The 21,915-nt window shown below is 48.0% G+C and overlaps 1 protein-coding gene across 1 annotated transcript in view; it reads left to right on the top strand.

The window, feature by feature from the left end:
• Window positions 1-21,903, top strand: part of LOC116984950 (dynein heavy chain 3, axonemal-like) — a 344,183-nt gene extending 322,280 nt beyond the window's left edge. Inside the window, exons 77-84 of the mRNA XM_033039311.1 lie at window positions 1,062-1,160; window positions 5,822-6,004; window positions 8,143-8,235; window positions 12,029-12,180; window positions 12,666-12,693; window positions 15,597-15,707; window positions 17,883-17,943; window positions 21,687-21,903. Of these exons, the coding sequence (XP_032895202.1) occupies window positions 1,062-1,160; window positions 5,822-6,004; window positions 8,143-8,235; window positions 12,029-12,180; window positions 12,666-12,693; window positions 15,597-15,707; window positions 17,883-17,943; window positions 21,687-21,832 (873 nt within the window). The 3' untranslated portion in view covers window positions 21,833-21,903. The remainder of the gene's footprint in view (window positions 1-1,061; window positions 1,161-5,821; window positions 6,005-8,142; window positions 8,236-12,028; window positions 12,181-12,665; window positions 12,694-15,596; window positions 15,708-17,882; window positions 17,944-21,686) is intronic.
• Window positions 21,904-21,915: the final 12 nt, after the last annotated feature.

The following is a 21,915-nucleotide window of genomic DNA, read 5'->3' as shown; positions in this document are numbered from 1 at the left end:
TCTCTATTTTGTTGACTTCTTTCCTATAATTTGGCAACCAGAATTGTACACCATATTCCAGAATTGGCCTCACCAATGCCTTGTACAATTTTAACATTACATCTGATTTATAAAGGCCAGCACACCAAAAGCTTTCTTTACCACCCCTATCTTCATGAGATTCCACCTTTAGGGAACTATGCACAGTTATTCCTAGATCCCTCTGTTCAACTGCATTCCTCAATTCGCTATCATTTACCATGTACATCCTATTTTGATTTGTGCTGCCAAGATGTAGCACCTCACACTTATCAGCATTAAACTCCATCTGCCATCTTTCAGCCCACTCTTCCAAATGGCCTAAATCTCTCTGTAGACTTTGGAAATCTACTTCATTATCCACAACACCACCTATCTTAGTATCATCTGCATACTTACTAATCCAATTTACCACAGAAGTAGAAAAATGGTGAAAATAAATAGGTCTGGTGTGCACTGAGGTCCCAGTTGGACATCCCCAGCTCCCTTTTCGTCCCACCCTGTGGAGGAAGGCCAAAGTGAGCTCAGCCGTGCATCGTGTAGGCAGGGTCCCGACCCGAAACTTCACCCATTCACCACACCAGCGTGGGGAATCTGTGGAATTCTTTGACACAGAAGGCTGTAGACGCCAAGTCAGTGGATATTTTTAAAGCAGAGATAGATAGATTCTTGATTAGTTCAGGTGTCAGATGTTATGGGGAGAAGGCAGGAGAATTGGGATAGGAGGGAGAGATAGATCGGTCATGATTGAATGGTGGAGCAGACGTGATGGGCCGAATGGCCTAATTCTCCTATTCCTTATGACCTATTCCTTCTCTCCAGAAATGCTGCCAGTGTCGATCACTTACTCCATTTTGTGTCTGCCTTCATTGGTATATGGTCCAGGAATAAGTCTCCATGCAGCAGCATCTGCAGGTCCCACCTATCTGTACCTAGTGTGCACTGTTGAAGAGTGTACATTACTGAGGGTACCCGGTGGGTGGAAATACTTCAGCCATTGTGCTTCAATGATGATCTCCAATTGACCCACCTTCTCTCCTCAGGTGAATGGAGGAGCCAGATCATCTTCTGAGATCGTCCAGGAGCTGGCCATTGATATTCTGTCCAAAATACCTCCTGACTTTGAAATTGAGGATGTGATGGTGAGAAATAGCCCACTCCCTACAGCTGTATCACGGGTTTCTCCTTAGCCTTTTCAAAGCGGAACTGGGTGCTGGGGTGAATCTGCAGTTAGCTGAGAGTTGGCTGGTGAAATGGGCTTGTTCACCTTTTAATTCCTTTTACTTTAGTTTAGTTAAACTAAGGAAGTTCTGCAACTCTGCCATATCCATGCCTAGCATCTAAACTAAACTATGGATGGGATTTGGGGCGATATGACAGAGAGTGTGTGTTACAGTGTGTTACAGAACTTCCTTATCCGCCTTTAGTTTAGTGTAGTTTAGAGATACTGCGTCGAAACAGGCCCCTCAGCCCAGCGATCCCCGCACACTAACACTATCCTAGGGACAATTTCACAATTTTAACAAAGCCAATTAACCTACAAATCTGTACGTCTTTGGAATGTGGGAGGACACCAGAACACCCGATGAAAACCCACGCAGGTCATGGGGAGACTCCGCACAGACAGTACCAGTGGTGAGGATGGAACCCAGGTCCCTGGCGCTGTGAGGCAGCAACTCTACTGCTGTGCCACCGTGTGCCTTTACTCATGACCCCTAGTTTATAAAACCAGTGCTCTGGTTCCAGTACCTGTACTAGTTTGTTACTTGTACAGGCCCACAAATATTCACCGCGCTCTGAAAGTTATTTTTGTCTCAGTCCTTAGACTCTGGGACTGAGACTCCTTGGTCTCCGCTCATGTGGGAAAAGCTGCCAACCCACTACTTGGCTGCTGAGACTGGGATTGCAGCATGACAGCGACCCCTGCTGGAACTACTGCTCTTCACAGTCTATACTCATCACTCTGCGATCAAAAACTCCACTCGCAAATCTGTACACAATGCCAAATCTGTGTGTGTGTGTGTGTGTGTGTGTGTCTGTCTGTTGGTATGTGTGTGTGTGTGTCTGTTGGTATATGTGTGTGTGTGTGTGTCTGTTGGTATATGTGTGTGTGTGTGTGTGTGTGTCAGGGCTGCCAACTCTCACGCTTTGAGCGTGAGACTCACGCCCTCAAGCAAACTCTCACGCCCTCACGCTCATCAGACATTTCTCACGCTCAGTGGTGAGAAATTTTGTGATCAACGGAAATTTCAAAACTCGGATAAACTGCATGGTCCGCGGGTATTGGAGAGCCGGGGCTGCGGGAGGGGTGGAAGCAGAACCAGCGGCGGGAACAGATGCGGGGAGCCGGGACTTGCGAGTGTTTGCGGCGCTGTCGAGTGTTTGCGGGGCTGCGAGTCGCTCGCTGCAGCTCTGGCCATGGAGCACTCCGGACAGTGCAAGTCCCGGGCCGCGGAGCCGTCGGAAGCGTTGCGCCGCTGCCGCGAGAGTCTCTGTGCCAAAGGGACAGACTCTCAAAGGGACGTGGAGAGAGAGAGAGGGGAAGGAGACAGGGAGACAGTGGGGGGAGAGAGAGGGGGTGAGTGGAGAGAGAGAAGAGGGAGGGGGGGAGAGAGAGGTAGGGGAGAGAGGGGGAGAGTGAGGTGGGAGAGGGGGGAAGAGAGAGAGGGGTGAGGGAAGAGAGGGGGTGGAGAGGGAGGGGAAAATGGGAGAGCGGAGGAAAAAGAGAGGGAGAGAGGGGAAAGAGAGAGATGGGGGAGGAGAGACAGAGGAGAAAGAGAGAGGAGAGAGAGAGCCAGGGGGAGAGTGAGGTGGGAGGGAGAAATGGGGGAGAGAGGGAGAGAGAGAGAGAGAGGGGAAGAGAGAGGTGAGAGGAGAGACAGAGAGAGAGGGGAGTGTGTAGAGAGAGAGAGGGAGGGAGAAAGGGAAAGGGGGGAAGAGAGGGAGAGAGAGAGAAGAGGGGGAGAGAGAGAAGAAAGAGAGGGAGAGAGAGAGGGGGGAGAGAGTTAGGAGAAAGAGGGGAGAGAGTTAGGGGAAAGAGAGGGGAGAGGGGGAGAGTGAGGTTGGAGGGAGAGGGAAGAGAGAGAGGGGGGAGAGAAGAGAGGGGTGGGATAGAGAGAGAGAGAGAGAGGGGGAGAGAGAAGAGAGGGAAGTGGAGAGAGTGAGACGGGAGAGGGGGAGGGGAGAGAGAGAGGGGGGTTGAGAGGAGAGAGAGGGGGAGAGAAGGATGAGAGTGAGGTGGGAGGGAGAGAGAGGGGAGAGAAAGAGAGGTGGAGAGAGAGAGGAGAGAGAGGGGGAGAGAGAGAGGAGAGGGGGATAGAGAGGCAGGGCTGCCAACTCCCATGCATTGAGCGTGAGAATCACGCATTTCACCAAATTCTGACGCTGATCACAAATTTCTCTCGCTCTGTTGTGAGAAATTCTGTGATCAACGAAAATTTCAAAACTCATATCAACTGCATGGGCCGCGGGTGTTGGAAGCAGAAGCAGCGGCGTGGACAGATGCGGACGGGGAGCGGGGCTGGTGAGTGTTTGCCGGGCTGGCGAGTGTTTGCCGGGCTGGCGAGTCGCTCACTGCAGCTCCGGCCATGGAGCAGCCTCAATGCAAAGGTCCTGGGCCGTCGGAGGCGTCGAAGCGTTGCGCCGCTGCCGTGAGAGTCTCTGTGCCGAATTCGCCCAGGTGACCGGCATGGATCAGGCTGCGGCTCGGTGCATCCTGGAGGACAACCAGTGGCTGCTGGAAGTAAGTACCAAGCACTAGGTAGAAATGGTGGAAGATAGTGGACTTCAAATGGGGGTGGTTGGTGAAAGCATCCTGCTTGCCTGCTAGATTTTCACTTACTGTAACTGCAGGAAAAATGTTCCCGATGTTGGGGGCGCTCAGAACTAGAATAAAGGGGGGTCAGTTAGGACTGAGATGAGAACAAACTTTCTTCACGCAGAGAGTTGTGAATCTGTGGAATTCTCTGCCACAGAATGCAGTGCAGGCCAATTCACTGGATGTTTTCAAGAGAGAGTTACATTTAGTTCTTGGCGCTAACAACATCAAGGGATATGGGGAAAAAACAGGAAAGAGGTACTGATTTTAGATGTATAGCCATGATCATATTTAATGGCAGTGCTGGCTCGAAGGGCCGATGGCCTATTCCTGCACCTATTTTCTATGTTTCAATGCTTGAGTATATGGCAATAAAACTCGATCACTTGATTTTGAAGCATTCATGCATGGTGGAGGTATAATGTAGTCATAGTGATATAGTGTGAAAACAGGCCCTTCGGTGCAACTTGCCCACACCCGCCAACATGTCCCAGCTACGCTACCTACCTTTGGTCCATACCTCCAAACCTGTCCTATCCATGTATGTCTCACTTTTTCTTAAATGTTGGGATGGTCCCTGCCTCAACTACCTCCTCTGGCAGCTTGTTCCATACACCCATCACCCTTTGTGTGGATAAAGTTACCCCTTAAAACGTTACCTCTTAAAAATACTTCATACAAAAAACATTGAAAATCATACTTCTACAGTGCACTAAAACATGATTTTAATACATCAAATTTCAAAAAGTTCCTACCCTGGGAGGGGGGACACCCTTCTTCCACACCCTCTCCCCACTCGGTTGCTCCACTCCCTCACCGGGTACCCCCAAGGCCAGTGGTCAGTGATCGCACAGCCTCCCCCCTTTCAAAGACGCTCCAATCCAATTTAAAGCATATATATTGCATTCAAATGTAAGTTAAAAGACTCGCTACAGTATGCACCATATTGCACAATTTCAAGCTGACAAATGCACATGTTCCATACCAATGGGAGAGGGACACTCTCCTTCCCCCCCCCCGGTCGCTATACTCCCTCGGGCTTGGTCTCTCGCAATTTCTCACTCCCAACTCTCACCCAATGTTGGCAGCCCTGGTGTGTGTTTGTGTGTGTGTGTGTCTGTTGGTGTGTGTGTGTGTGGCTGTTGGTGTGTGTGTGTGTGTGTGGGGGGGGGTGGGGGGGGTGTGTGTGTGGGTGTGGGTGTGTGTGGGGGGTGGGTGTGTGTGTGTGTGGGGGGGGGGTGTGGGTTGTGAGTGTGTGTGTGTGGGGTGTGGGTAGGGGGGTTGTGAGTGTGTGTGGGGTGTGGGGGGGGGGGTGGGGTGTGGGGGGGGTGTCTATGTATCTGTGTCATGGTAATGTCAGCTTGATGTGTGTGTATTTGGTGAGTGTGTTCGTACAGAGGGCGTCACGGTAGAGTTGCTGCTTCACAGCGCCAAGGACCCAGGTTCCATCCTGACTACGGGTGCCGTGTGTACGGAGTTTGTACGTTCTCCCCATGACCTCTGGATGCTCCGGTTTCCTCCCACACTCCAAGATGTACAGGTTTGTAGGTTAATTGGCTTCAATAAAAATAATAACCGGTCCCTAGTGTGTGCAGGATAGTGTTAGTGCGCGGGGATCACTGGTCGGAGCGGACTCGGTCAGTCGAAGGTCCTAATTCCTCGCTGTATCTCGAAACTAAACTGACCAAAAACCAACACAAAGACACCATGCACACACACTAACACATTTGCATAAGTGTGGGATTCTTCTGGCTGCTCCTGTTCCTCCTACATTCCGAAAATATGCAGGATTGTAAGTTAATTGGCTTCTGTAAATTGTGCCTATAGCGTGGGTTAGAATAGTGTATGGGGCGATGCTGGTTGGCATGGACTCGGTGGGCCAAAGGGCCCTTTTCCACGCTGTATCTCTAAACTAAACACTCCTCTTCCATCCCTTGTGGTTGCGTGATCTTTACGGGCTCCAGGTGTGACGTGTTTCTTCCACAGAGCCGCTACCCCACGAAGTACAGCGAGTCGATGAACACTGTGCTGGTTCAGGAGCTGCTGCGCTTTAACCGCCTGCTGTCCATCGTCAGAGCCAGCCTGAGGGACATCAACAAGGCCCTGCGTGGCCTCATCCTCTTGTCCAGCGAGCTGGAGGCCATGTTCAACAGCATCATCGTCGGCAAGGTCAGACCTACTGCACCATCTCACTCAGTTGTCTTTCCGCTGACTGGTTTGCACGTCCCAATGTACCTCAGTACACGTGACAATAAACTAAACTAGACTGTCGACTGAATCTTGGACGTTTCAAAGCCCTTTATCCTTCTGCAGTTGTACAGGGCCCTTGTGAGACCACACCTGGAGTATTGTGTGCAGTTTTGGTCCCCTAATTTGAGGAAGGACATTTTTGCTATTGAGGGAGTGCAGCGTAGGTTCACCAGGTTAATTCCCGGGATGGCTGGACTGTCATATGCTGAGAGAATTGAGCAGCTGGGCTTGTACACTCTGGAGTTTAGAAGGCTGAGAGGGGATCTCATTGAAACATATAAGATTGTTAAGGGTTTTGACACGCTAGAGGCAGGAAACATGTTCCCGATGTTGGGGGAGTCCAGAACCAGGGGCCACAGTTTAAGAATAAGGGGTAAGCCATTTAGAACGGAGACGAGGAAACACTTTTTCACACAGAGAGTTGTGAGTCTGTGGAATTATCTGCCTCAGAGGGAAGTGGAGGCCGGTTCTCTGGATGCTTTCAAGAGAGAGCTAGATAGGGCTCTTAAAAATAGCAGAGTCAGGGAATATGGGTAGAAGGCAGGAATGGGGGGTACTGATTGGGGATGATCAGACATGATCACATTGAATGGCGGTGCTGGCTTGAAGGGCCAAATGGCCTACTCCTGCACCTATTGTCTATTGAGAGTGTAGACGGAGGACAGCCATAATATAGTGGCTGGAGGGACATGAGAAGCAGCGACGGCTACGTGAGATGTAGAAGCAGAAACAAGGAGGTGGCACCGTGGCACAGCCGGACAGTTACTGCCCCACAGTGGTTGAGTCACTGTCTCACAGCGCCAGAGACCCAGGTTCCATCCTGACTACGGGTGCTGTCTGTACGCAGTTTGTACGTTTTCCCTGTGACCTGCGTGGGTTTTCCCCGGGTGCTCCGTTTCCTCCCACATTCCAAAGACATACAGGTTTGTAGGCTAATTGGCTTGGTATAAATGTAAATTGGCTCTAGTGTGTGTAGGATACTGTTAATGTGTGGGGATCGCTGGTCCGTGTGGACTCAGTGGGCCGAAGGGCCTGTTTCCACGCTGTATCTCTAAACTTAACTAAAAGATCTACCTGATTGGAGACCCTCAGACTATCTTTGATCAGACCTTACTGGACTTTATCTTTCTCTAAACGTTATTCACATTATTCCCTTTATAATGTATCTGTACACTGTGGATGGATGGATTGTAATCATGTATTGTCTTTCCGCTGACTGGTTAGCAAGCAACAAAAGCCTTTTACTGTACCTCGGTACACGTGCCAATAAACTAAACTAAACTCAACTAAAGTGGGGGGTGAAGGCCGGGTGGCACCAGATGGGGAACAGAGAATAGGCTGGAAGATGATCGATGGGCCCAGATAATGTTGATGGGGAGATGGTGACGGGGGAAGAGTTTCCACAACAAGAGGGACAAGGAGAAGAAACACTGGGTGAAGGGCAGAGAGAAGCAGGTGGGGACAGGGAAGGAACCTTGGCAGCAAGTGGGGGAGGTCGACAAGGTGAGCAAAGGCTGGTGGGAATGGGATAGACACAAGGGGGAGATTGGGAGAGTGACCTCAAAATGACAGACTCTATGTTCATGCCCTTGGGTTGTCAGCTATCTTACTACAGCACATCACTAACCTCTACAGACGCACCATAGAAAGTATTTTATCGGGATGCATCACTGCATGGTTTGGGAACAGCTCCATCCATTATGGGGAGAAGGCAGGCACGGGTTATTGATTGGGGACGATCAGCCATGATCACAATGAATGGTGGTGCTGGCTCGAAGGGCCGAATGGCCTCCTCTTACATCTATTTTCTATATTTCTATGTTAAGACCACAAGAAATTGCAGAGTTGTGGATGCAGCCCTGACCATCACACAAACCAACCTCCCTTCCATTGACTCCATTTTGACAATGTAGACAGTGGGCACAGTGTGCACTGTATAACAGTGTGGGTGAGTGGGAGACAGTGGCGACTGGGGGTAACCACAGTGTGGGGACTGCAATGGCAACTGGTGTTCACCATCTCATTCTCTGGGTTGTCTCTGTTGTTTCATTCCCCAGGTACCATCCATGTGGTCGGCAAAGTCATATCCCTCGCTGAAACCTCTGGGAAGTTACATCACTGATCTTCTGTCCAGGCTGCAGTTCTTCCAGGTGCGAGTGTGTCTGGAAATGGGGCCAATGTCGAAACATTCGGGGGGGGGAGGGCTCATTGAAACTTCCCGAATGGTGAAAGGCATGGAGAGAGTGGATGTGGACAGGATGTTTCCACTCGTGGGAGTGTCTAGGACCAGAGGTCATCGCCTCAGAATGAAAGGACGTTCCTTTAGGAAGGAGATGAGGAATTTCTTTAGTCAGAGGGTGGTGAATCTGTGGAATTCTTTGCCACAGAAGGCTGTGGAGGCCACATCATTGGGTATCTTTAAGGCAGAGATTGACAGATTCTTGATCAGTACGGGTGTCAGGGGATATGTGGAGAAAGCAGGAGAATGGGGTTAGAAGGGAGAGATAGATCAGCCATGATTGAATGGTGGGGTAGACTTAATGGGCCGAATGGCCTCATTCTGCTAGAACTTATGAACAAGAAATTATGAGAGAGATCAGCATCCAGTGCATGTTGATGGATCACTAATAAAGGGCATGAAACATTCTGAAGAGGCAGTATTTTATTGAGAGAAGGATGTCCTGTGTAAGGTGCTCCCAATGATGAAGAAAGCAGATGCTGGAAAAATCGAAGGCAGACAAAAATGCTGCCTGGTCCCAATGATTAGTAGGTTTGGCTTAGCTATGAAAGGATAGACACAAAATGCTGGAGTAACTCAGCGGGACAGGTAGCATCTCTGGAGAGAAGGAATGGGTGACATTTTGAGTCGAGACCCTTCTTCAGCCTGAGGGTCAGGGGAGAGTGAGTCTAGAGATATGGAAGGGTAAGGTGCGAAAACACAGATCAAAGGGATCGATAATGAGGAAATGTAGACGTTCATTGTTAGCTGAGGGGAAGGTGACAACGAGGCAACTAGTCGGAGAACTAGTGTGGGGGAGGGATGGAGAGAGAGGGAAAGCAAGGGTTACTTGAAGTTAGAGAAATCAATATTCATACTATAAGAGCTATGAGAGGTTTTTAAAGAGCATAGCTTTTCATTATAAAAGCATTAACCTCTCTCCTAAATCTAGTTCAGTTTATAGACAATAGACAATAGGTGCAGGACTAGGCCATTCGGCCCGTCGAGCCAGCACCGCCATTCACTGTGATCATGGTTGATCATCAGTACCATATTCCTGCCTTCTCCCCATATCCCTTGACTCCGCTATCGATAAGAGCTCTATCTAACTCTCTCTTGAAAGAGAGAATTGGCCTCCACTGTCTTCTGAGGCAGAGAATTCTACAGATTCACAACTCTCTGGGTGAAAACGTTTTTCCTCAACACTGTTCTAATTGGCATACTCCTTATTCTTCAACTGTGGCCCCTGGTTCTGGACTCCCCCAACATCGGGAACATGTTACCTGCCTCTAATAATCTTATATGTTTCAATAAGATTCCCTCTCATCCTTCTAAATTCCAGTGTATACAAGCCCATTCGCTCCATTCTTTCAACATATGACAGTCCCGCCATCCCAGGAATTAACCTCGTGAACCTACGCTGCACTACCTCAATAGCAAGAATGTCCTTCCTCAAATTTGGAGACCAAAACTGCACACAATACTCCAGGTGTGGTCTCACCAGGGCCCTGTACAACTGCAGAAGGACCTCTTTGCTCCTATACTCAACTCCTCTTCTAATGAAGGCCAACATGCCATTAGCTTTCTTCACTGCCTGCTGTAACTGCATGCTTACTTTCAGTTACTGATGAACAAGGACACCCAGATCTCGTTGTACTTCACCTTTCCCTATTCAGATAATAATCTGCCTTCCTATTCTTGCCACCAAAGTGGATAACCTCACATTTACCCACATTAAACTGCATCTGCCATGCATCTGCTCACTCACCCAAACTGTCCAAGTCACCCTGCATTCTCATAGCATCCACCTCACAGTTCACACTGTCACCCAGCTTTGTGTCATCTGCAAATTTGCTCATTTTACTTTTAATCCCTTCATCTAAATCATTAATGTATATTGTAAATAGCTGCGGTCCCAGCACCGAGCCTTGCGGTACCTCACTAGTCACTGCCTGCCATTCTGAAAGGGACCCGTTAATCCCTACTCTTTGTTTCCTGTCTGCCAATTAGTCAAGCATGATTTCCCCTTCGTAAATCCATGCTGACTCGGACCGATCCTGTTACTGCTATCTCATCTTTTAATATTGACTCCAGCATCTTCCCCACCACCAATGTCAGGCTAACTGGTCTATAATTCCCTCTTTTCTCTCTTCCTCCTTTCTTAAAAAGTGGGATAACATTAGCTATACTCCAATCCACAGGAACTGATCCTGAATCTATAGAACATTGGAAAATGATCACCAATGCATCCACAATTTCTAGAGCCAATTCATTGAGTACCCTGGGATGCAGACCATCAGGCCCTGGGGATTTATCAGCCTTCAGTCCCATCAGTCTACCCAACACCATGTCCTGCCTAATGTGGATTTCCTTGAGTTCCTCCGTCATCCTAGGTCCTCTGACCACTAGTACATCTGGGAGATTGTGTCTTCCTTAGTGAAGACGGATTCAAAGAACCTGTTCAACTCTTCTGCCATTTCCTTGTTCCTTTTTTTTCTTCACATACCTAAAGAAGCTTTTACTGTCCTCCTTTATATTATTGGCTAGCTTGCCTTCGTACCTCATCTTTTCTCCCCGTATTGCCTTTTCAGTTATCTTCTGTTGCTCTTTAAAAGTTTCCCAATCCTCTGGCTTCCCGCTCATCTTTGCTATGTTATAGTTCCCTTTTATTTTTACACTGTTCTTGACTTCCCTTGTCAGCCACGGTCGCCTCTTACTCCCCTTAGAATCTTTCTTCCTCTTTGGAATGAACTGACCATGTACCTTCTGTATTATTCCCAGAAATACCTGTCATTGTTGTTCCACTGTCATCCCTGCTAGAGTCACTTTCCAGTCAACTTTGGCCAGCTCCTCCCTCATGCCTCCATAGACCCCTTTGCTCAACTGTAATACTGACTCTTCCAATTTTCACCAAATTGTAGATTAAAACATCATATTATGGTCACTACCTCCTAATGGCTTATTTACCTTGAGTTCCCTTATCAAATCAAGAGATACAGCTCAGAAACAGGCCCTTTGGTCCACCGAGTCAGTGCTGACCAGCTGACCAGGGACAATTGACCGAAACCAATTAACCTACAAAACCGAAAATGTTGTAGTGTGGGATGAAACCGGAGCACCCGGAGAAAGCCCACGCAGTCATGGGGAGATCGTACAGACAGCGCCCGTAGTCAGGATTGAACCAGGGTCTCTGGCGTTGTGAGGCCAAATTGAGGCTGTAAAAAAAATTACCTCTGTGCCATCGTGCCGCCCTGTCTTCCGAATAGGAATATTAAACCTTTGAGAATCCACTCAACATGTCCATCCACCCCAACCTCTTTGTGCCAGGATCATTCTGTGCCAAGATTTGTTCTGGAAATGTCATAACTGGGCGGCACGGTGGTGCAGCGGTAGAGTTGCTGCCTTACAGCGCCAGAGACCAGGGTTAGATCCTGACTACGGAACCTGTCTGTACGGAGTTTTACGTTCTCCCCGTGACCTGCATGGGTTTTCTCCGGGAGATACAGTTTCCTCCCACTCTCCAAAGACGTACAGGTTAGTAGCTTAATTGTAGTATAATTGTAAATTGTCCCTAGTGTGTGTAGGATAGTGTTAGTGTGCGGGGATGTCTGGTCCGATGAGCCTGTTTCTGCGCTGTATCTCTAAAACAAAATGGAATTGATGCCACATAAGTGCAGGTTGCTGTGGTTTTGTTGACTCCTCACCTCTGATCTCTCGTGTTTCAGGACTGGATTGTCCACGGGATGCCAGTGGTGTTCTGGATCTCTGGATTTTACTTCACTCAGAGCTTCCTGACGGGTGCTCTGCAGAACTACGCACGCAAGTACCTCATCCCAATCGACCACCTGGGATTCCAGTTCAACGTCACGGACCGGGAGCACTCCATGCCAGCCTCGCCGGTAAGCATCCCTTACCAACCACACATTCCACCGTTCCCGTTCAGCTTGACTTGCACTCCTTCATCCGTTCCATGTCCACTTGTTGAATCACCCGGAGTTTAGGTTGTGACAACCTCCAGTCACCAACCTCCCCACTACCAGGTCACCAACCTCCCCACTGCCAGGTCACCATCCTCCCCACTACCAGGTCACCAGTCTCCCCACTACCAGGTCACCAACCTCCCCACTACCAGGTCACCATCCTCCCCACTACCAGGTCACCAACCTCCCCACTACCAGGTCACCATCCTCCCCACTACCAGGTCACCATCCTCCCCACTACCAGGTCACCAACCTCCCCACTACCAGGTCACCATCCTCCCCACTACCAGGTCACCATCCTCCCCACTACCAGGTCACCAGCCTCCCCACTACCAGGTCACCAGCCTCCCCACTACCAGGTCACCATCCTCCCCACTACCAGGTCACCAACCTCCCCACTGCCAGCCCCTGCAAGTTCCTGCAGTAACAGTGTAGGAAGGAAAGATAGACACAAAATGCTGGAGTAACTCAGCGGGACAGGTAGCAACTCTGGAGAGAAGGGATGGGTGACGGTAAACGCAAATTGGAGGAACAGCATCTCATATTTTGCTTGGGCAGCTTACAGCCGGTGATGAATATTGATTTCTCTAACTTCAAGTAACCCCTGCATTCCCTCTCTCTCCATGCCTCCCCCACCCAAGTCGCACTAGCTTCTCTTTCTCACTCAACAAACAGCTAACAATGGCCTTTCCTTTGTCATCGTTACTTTTTTGCATATCTTTCATTCATTGTTCTACAGTATATCTCCCTATATCATCGTTTATATCTCTTGTTTCCCTATCCCGTGAATTTCAGTCTGAAGAATGTCTGAATCATATGGAATGGCGGTGCAGGCTCGAAGGGCCAAATGGCCTACTCCTGCAACTATTTTCTATGTTTCTACGAAGGGTCTCGATCCGAAACGTCACCTATTCCTTCGCCCCAGAGATGCTGCCTGACCCGCTGAGTTACTCCAGCTTTTTGTGTCTATTCCTGGAAAGTAATATGTGTCGGAATGAACTCCAGATGCTGGTTTCCATTCACAGATGCTGTCTGACCCACTGAATTCGCTCACCATTTGGTTTACTACTGAAGATTCCAGCCTCTTTTATGAAACAATTAGACAGATACATGGATAGGATAGGTTTAGAGGGATATGGGCCAAATGCAGGCAGTGGGACGACATGTTGGTCAATGTAGGCATGTTGGGCCGAAGGGCCTGTTTCCACGTTGTCATACGGTGAGTGGAACTCCAGCAGTGGAATTATTTGCCACAGAAGGCTATGGAGGCCGTCAATGGATATTTTTAAGGCAGGGATAGATACTGGAGTAACTCTTGATTAGTGCGGGTGTCAGGGGAATGGCCTAATTCTGCTCCGATCACTAATGATCTCATGACTCGATGACTATGACTTCAATCCTTGACTGTCACATCACTTGACTCCAATCATCGTCTCATCTCTGAAGTCCAGGACATATCTTGCACCTCCTGACTCAGCTCGTCAGCACAGGACAATGACACCACTGGGAACAGTGAACGATGTTGACTAGTTTGTGTGTTTGTTAACCCGTACCTACAACCTCTATTCAAGCAATGAATGTGATAGATGATTCAAGCAATAGTTGCATCATTATACAGTGCCCTCCATAATGTTTGGGACAAAGACCCATCATTTATTTATTTGCCTCTGTACTCCACAATTTGAGATTTGTAATAGAAAAAAAAAATCACACGTGATTAAAGTGCACATTGTCAGATTTTATTAAAGGCCATTTTTATACATTTTGGTTTCACCATGTAGAAATTACAGCAGTGTTAATACATAGTCCCCCATTTCAGGGCACCATAATGTTTGGGACACATGGCCTCACAGGTGTTTGTAATTGCTCAGGTGTGTTTAATTGCCTCCTTAATGCAGGTATAAGAGAGCTCTCAGAGCCTAGTCTTTCCTCCAGTCTTTCCATCACCTTTGGAAACTTTTATTGCTGTTTATCAACAAGAGGACCAAAGTTGTGCCAATGAAAGTCAAATAAGCCATTATGAGAAACAAGAATAAAACTGTTAGAAATATCAGCCAAACCTTAGGCTGACCAAAATCAACTGTTTGGAAAATCATTAAGAAGAAAGAGAGCACTGGTGAGCTTACTAATCGCAAAGGGACTGGCAGGCCAAGGAAGACCTCCACAGCTGATGACAGAAGAATTCTCTCTATAATAAAGAAAAATCCCCAAACACCTGTCCGACAAATCAGAAACACTCTTCGGGTGTCAAGTGTGGATTTGTCAATGACCACTGTCCACAGAAGACTTCATGAACAGAAATACAGAGGCTACACTACAAGATACAAACTACTGGTTAGCTGCAAAAATAGGATGGCCAGGTTACAGTTTGCCAAGAAGTACTTGAAAGAGCAACCACAGTTCTGGAAAAAGGTCGTGGACAGATGAGACGAAGATTAACTTATATCAGAGTGATGGCAAAAGCAAAGTATGGAGGAGAGAAGGAACTGCCCAAGATCCAAAGCATACCACCTCATCTGTGAAACACTGTGGTGGAGGTATTATGGCCTGGGCATGTACGGCTGCTGAAGGTACTGGCTCACTTATCTTCATAGATGATACAACTGCTGATGGTAGTAGCATAAAGAATTCTGAAGTGTATAGACACATCCTATCTGCTCAAGTTCAAACAAATGCCTCAAAACTCATTGGCCGGCGGTTCATTCTACAGCAAGACAATGATCCTAAACATATGCCTAAAGCAACAAAGGAGTTTTTCAAAGCTAAAAACTGTGAATTATTGAGTGACCAAGTCAATCGCCCGATCTGAACCCCATTGAGCATGCCTTTTATATGCTGAAGAGAAAACTGAAGGGGACTAACCCCCAAAACAAGCATAAGCTAAAGATGGCTGCAATACAGGCCTGGCACGGCATCACCAGAGGAGACACCCAGAAACTGGTGATGTCCATGAATCGCAGACTTCAAGTAGTCATTGCATGCAAAGGATATGCAAAAAAATACTAAACATGACTACTTTCATTTACGTGACATTGTTGTGTCCCAAACATGATGGTGCCCTGAAATGGGGGGACTATATATATAAACACTGTTGTAATTTCTACATGGTGAAACCAAAATGTATAAAAATGGCCTTTATTAAAATCTGACAATGTGCACTTTAACCACATGTGATTTTTTTCTATTATAAATTTCAAATTGTTAGGTACAGAGGCAAATAAACACATGATGGGTCTTTGTCCCAAACATTATGGAGGGCACTGTAGACATTTAAAAAACACTGTTTGATACATGGCCATTTTGTGAACTTTAGGTCGATGGCGTTTACATTAAAGGCCTTTACATGGAAGGAGCACGATGGGATTGGTTGAAGCGTGTGATTGGGGAGTCCCTTCCCAAAGTACTCTACGACAGCCTACCGATTGTATCCTAACCCCTGTTTGCAGACGGATGCCAGAGTTCCTCCAGCAGTTTGCGTGTTGATCCCAGATTGCATTCAGGACAAAGTGTGCAACCTGCATTTCCCTCATTTATTTCGAGAGGGCTAGAATACATACACAGAGATGTAATGCTGAGGCTCTATAGGGCACTGGTAAGGCCGCATTTGGAGTATTGTGAACAATTTTGGGCACCATATCTGAAGAAGGATGTGCTGGCTCTGGAGAGGGTCCAAATGAGGTTTACAAGAATGATCCCAGGAATGAGTGGATTAACCTATGATGAGCATTTGTTAGCCCTGGGCCTGTACTCCATGGAGTGTAGAAGATGAGGAGTGACCTCATTGAAACTTAGTACATGTACAGTGAAAAGCTTTTGTTGCCTGCTGACCAGTCAGTGGAAAGACATGATTACAATCGAACTATCCACAGTGTACAGATACAGGATAAAGAGAAAACCATGAATAATATTTGGTGCAAGATAAAGTCTGATTAAAGATAGTCTGAGGGTCATGAATGAGGTAGCTAGTAGTTCAGCACTGCTCTCCAGTTGTGGTAGGATGGTTCAGTTGCCTGATAACAGCTGGGAAGAAACTGTCCCTGAATCTGGAGGTGGGCGTTTTCACACTTCCATCCCCCTTGCCTGATGGGAGAGGGGAGAAGAGGGAGTGGCCAGGGTGCGACTGGTCCTTGATTATGCTGCTGGCCTTGCATAATGGAAGGGAAGTTAGTTTGTGTGATGGTCTGGGCTGCGTCCACAATTCTCTGCAATTTCTTGCCGTCTTGGATGGAGCTGTTCCCAAACTGTGCAGAGAGTTGTGGACGCAGCCCAGACCATCACAAAGAGGTACAGAAAATACATAGAATACAATGTGGACACTACCTGAGAGCAATAAATACTTAAAAAGACCAATAATTAACAATTAAAAATTAAAAATTGCAAAATGCATCCCCCTACAGCCTAACGGTCCGAATTATAAAATCTAATGGCTGCAGAGGTGAAGGATCTCCTGAACCGCTCCGTTCTACAGGGCAGGGAGAGGAGCCGGTTGTTGTTCCGAGTGCTCTTTTGACTCTCCAGAATTACATGGAGGGGATGCCCGGGGTTTTTCAGGATGACCTGCAGATAGTGAAGATGGTTCTCAAAAATTGCAGCAGGATCTGGATCGATTGGCCAGGTGGGCTGAGGAATGGTTGATGAAATTTAATGCAGAGAAATGTGAGGTGTTGCATTTTGGAAAGCCTAACATGGGCAGGACCTACACAGTGAATGGTAGAGATCTGCGGAGCGTTGTAGAGCAGAGGGATCCAGGAGTACAGGTGCATCGTTCCTTGAAGGTCGAGTCGCAGGTAGATAGGGTGGTCAAAAAGGAATTTGGCACATTGGCCTTTGTCAGTCAGAGTATTGAGTAAAGAAGTAGGAAGTCATGTTGCAGTTGTATAAGACATTGGTGAGACCGCATTTAGAATATTGTGTTCAGTTCTGGGCACCGTGTTATAGGAAAGATATTGTCAAGTTGGAGACTAGAGGGAGAGGTTGAGTAGGCTGTGTCTCTATTCCTTGGAGCGCAGGAGGATGAGGGCTGATCTTAGAGCATGAGAGGAATAGATTGGGTAGATGCACAGAGTCTCTTGTCCAAAGTAGGGGAATCGAGGACCTGTGGATATAGGTTTGTGAAGGGGAAAAGGTTTAATAGGAATCTGAGAGAGAACTTTTTCACACAGTGGGTGGTGGGTGTATGGAACAAACTGCCAGAGGAGGTAGTTGAGGCGGGGACTTTCCAAACATTTAAGAAACAGTGTTTTGAGTGTGGGGGGAAACGGAAGATCTTGGAGAAAACACATGCAGGTCACGGGGAGAACGTACAAACTCCATACAGACAACACCAGTGGTCAGGATGGAACCTGGGTCTGTGCAGCTGTAAGGCAGCAACTCTACCGCTGTGTCACCATGCTGCCCTTGTCTATGCCAGCAGTAATGAATGGCTGTGTGTGTTGTCCAGTGGGTGCTGGGTGAGGGGGCAAGGAGTCCAACTGGCCACTAGCAGTGGAATGAGGATTGAGAAGTACGTCCAGATTGTGGCTAATTATTGGCCAGTGTAGCAGAGTAAATGAGCTGTCTTCATGCCCTTCTCTGTCACTCCCTTAACCTCCTCTCTCAGATTTGGCTCAAGCCAGGCGAAAAATCTTCATTCAAGGAGCAACCTATCTACGGATGTCCAGGTGAGATATTATAGACAGCGCCCGTGGTCAGGACGGGTCCCAGGTCTCAGGCGCTGTGAGGCAGCAACTCTACCGCTGCACCACGTGAATAAAGGCTTTCACCACAAGGAGGCAGCTGATCACCCGAGTCAGGGAGAAACCTGATGCAAGGGTGATCGATGGTCGGGTCAGTGACGGTATTTATAAAGGGTCCCTGGACTGGGATGAAGATATGTAACCGATGATTCAATGATACATTATTGTCACATGCACCAATCTACAGTGGTAGATTTTGTTTTGCGTACATTGCGGTAACATCACACAGATTACAGTGATCGGCGCACACCTACACACACCACATTTACTATCAACTGTCCGATCCCTCCACAGATGCTGCCTGGCCTGACCAGTTCCCCCTTCTTTGTATTTTGCTCAAGATGTGGACGTCTACAGCCTCTTGAGATACAGCACGGAAACTGGCCCTTCGGCCCACCTAGCCCATGCCGACCAGTGATCCCCACACACTAACACCATTCGACACACACTAGGAATAATTTACAATTACACCAAAGCCAATTAACCTACAAACCTGTACATCTTTGGAGTGTGAGAGGAAACTGGAGCACCCGGAGAAAACCCACGCAGGTCAGGGGGAGAACGCGCAAACACCATACAGACAGCACCCGTAGTCAGGATCGAACCCAGGTCTCTGGCGCTGTGAGGCAGCAACTCTACCGCTGCACCGCCGTTCCACCCGAGTTCTAGTTCCTCTCATTGTGTGTAGGATTTCCCCCACCTCCCCCTGTTTTTCCACTTTGCTCATATCCATGCCTGACCCTGACCCTGACCCTGCCACCAATTAAACTGTTTCAACCTCGGCACTTTGGGAATGTGCCCACTGAGTTTGCGCCAACCAGCGATCCCCTCCCTTTAACACGAGGGACAATTTTACATTTACACCAAGCCAGTTAACCTACAAACCTGCACGTCTTTGAAATGTGGGAGGAAACCCACGCAGGTCACAGGGAGAACGTACAAACTCCGTACAGACAGCACCCGTAGTCAGGATGGAACCCGGGTCTCTGACGCAGTGAGGCAGCAACTCTACCGTGCCGACCTTGACCCACTTCATTCCAAGAGCTCGGCTTGGCATTGTTTCCTCGTGGAACTGATCTGGAATATTCCCTTGTTCACTTTCAGATATCTTTACCCCTCCCCCCCGAACCCTAACTATGATCCACGCCCCCATCAGTCTCACCTGCCTGCGTTTGGTACAGATCCCTCTAAACCTGTCCTATCCATGTACCTGACTAACTGTTTCTTAACGTTGTGATTGTCCCAGCCTCAACTACCTCCTCTGGCTGCTCGTTCTATACACCCACCGCCCTTGGTGTGAAAAGGTTACCCCTCAGGTTCCAGTAACATGTTTCCCCCTTCATCCTCTGCTCCTGGATTCCCCTACTCTAGGCAATCAATAGTCAACACTGCTTTGTCCGTCACATGTGCAACTGCACAGTGACATTATTTTTGCATACATTACACATGCGGGCACCAACATTATTGGTGCATTAAGAGACTCTGTGTGTCTACCCGATCTATTCCTCTCATGATTTTATACACCTCTATGAGTTTTGTTACCAGAAGCCGAGAGCCTGAGTTAAAGGGAGAGGTTGGGCTGGCTAAGACTTTATTTCTTGGAGGCAGGCACAGGTTCTTGATTGGGGCCGATCAGCCATGATCACAATGAAGGGCCGAATGGCCTCCTCCTGCATCAATTTTCTTTGTTTCTATGAGTGTAGGAGACTGAGGGGTGACCTTATAAAGATCGTGAGTGACGTAGATAAGGTGTACAATCGAGAGCTTGAGGCCATAGGTATATGGTGAGAGGGGAGAGATTAAAAAGGGACCTGAGGGGCAACTTCTTCACACAGCTGCTGTTCATATATAGATCGAGCTGCCAGAGAAATTGGTTGAAGTACTGTAGGTACGATAACAACATTTATAAAGACATTTGGACAGGCATATGGATCGCTAAGGTTTTAAGGGAGAAGGGCCAAACATAAGCAAATGGGACTTGTTTAAATGGGCACAAAATGCTGGAGTAACTCAGCAGGTCTGGCAGCATCTCTGGGAAAAAGGAATAGGTGACGTTTCGGATGGAGACCCTTCAGACTGAGAATCAAGGGAGAGGGAAAGTCAGAGATATGAAGAGGTACAAAGAACAAATGAATGAAAGCTATGCAAAAGGACAGATCAAAGCCAGTAAAGATGCTCAAGGAAAGGTGGAGCCCACAATGGTCCATTGTTGGCTACGGGGAAGGTAATAATGAGCGAAACTCTTATAGAAACTTACAAAATTCTTAAGGGGTTGGACAGGCTAGATGCAGGAAGATTGCTCCCGATGTTGGGGAAGTCCAGGACAAGGGGTCACAGCTTAAGGATAAGGGGGAAATCCTTTAAAACCGAGATGAGAAGAACTTTTTTCACACAGAGAGTGGTGAATCTCTGGAACTCCCTGCCACAGAGGGTAGTCGAGGCCAGTTCATTGGCTATATTTAAGAGGGAGTTAGATGTGGCCCTTGTGGCTAAGGGGATCAGAGGGTATGGAGAGAAGGCAGGTACGGGATACTGAGTTGGATGATCAGCCATGATCATATTGAATGGCGGTGCAGGCTCGAAGGGCCGAATGGCCTACTCCTGCACCTAATTTCTATGTTTCTATGAAACAGTGAAACTCAACTAGACGACAGTGAAACTAGTACGCCGACTAGGGTGGGGATGTCCATACCGCTGGGGGTAAACTACCCAAGTGAAATATGAGGTGCTGTTCCTCCAATTTACGTGTGGCCTCACTCTGGCCATGGAGGAGGCCCCGAACAGAAAGATCAGTGTGGGAATGGGAGGGAAGTTGAAAGTGTTTGGCAACTAGGAGATCATGTCGGCCAAGGTTGCCTGAGCGAAGGTGTTGAGTGAAACGATCACCCAGTTTACACCTAGAACAGCGGATACAGTAGATGAGGTTGGAGCAGGTGCAAGATGGCCTGTTTCTGATCTCTGTGACTAAGGCTCCACTCACTTCTAAAGGTCCGTGACTGAGATTAGTCAGATTTATTGATGAGGTGCAACTTGTATGAGAGAGAGATACTGAAGTCAGTCGCCAACTAATATCTCAGAGTTTACTCTTTGCTAAACCTCAACCAGCTTTGCGTCTGTGGGGAGGGGGCGCTGAGAATTGAGAGGGACCTGGCGTGGGGGGGGGGACACTAAGAGAACATGTCCGGATTAAAGGAGGTGCCAGACCACCAGTTGCCAGAACATCAGTGGTGGACCTGTACTCACTGAAGCACATACATGATCATCTACAGTATAATGTTGATACAAATATTTAATTAGTACGGGTGTCAGAGGTTATGGGGAGAAGGCAGGAGAATGGAGTTAGGAGGGAAAGATAGCTCAGCCATGATTGAATGACGGAGTAGACTTGATGGGCCGAATGGCCTAATTCTGCTCCTGTCACTTATGACCTTATAAATAACCTGAATGACTGTGGTGGTGAATTAGTTGAAGAATCAAGAGTGTTTTATTGTCATATGACCCAGATAGAACAATGTAATCCTTACTTGCAGCAGCACTACAGCATATGTAAAGATAGGACACTGTAGACAATATCATAAATGAGTTGCTAAGGCAGTGCCGCCATTGTTCCAAGAGTCGAGGATGTGAGGGACATTGACAGATGTTGTTTTGCTTTCTTCTCTCCACAGTTTACAAGACGAGCATTCGGCGAGGAATACTGTCAACAACCGGCCACTCCACCAACTACATTCTGACCATCCACCTACCGTCGGATCAGCCTCAGAATCATTGGGTGAACAGAGGAGTGGCCTGCCTGTGTCAGCTTGACTACTGACCGTTGCTGAGGTCCGCTCAAGGCCTGAACCTGGAGTATGTGGGTCTGAGCCGACAGTAGTTCAGCACTGCTCTCTGGTTGCC

Source organism: Amblyraja radiata, chromosome 21, assembly GCF_010909765.2.
Source record: "Amblyraja radiata isolate CabotCenter1 chromosome 21, sAmbRad1.1.pri, whole genome shotgun sequence".
Classification (NCBI taxonomy): domain Eukaryota; kingdom Metazoa; phylum Chordata; class Chondrichthyes; order Rajiformes; family Rajidae; genus Amblyraja; species Amblyraja radiata.
This window is presented reverse-complemented; position numbering and strand designations above follow the sequence as displayed.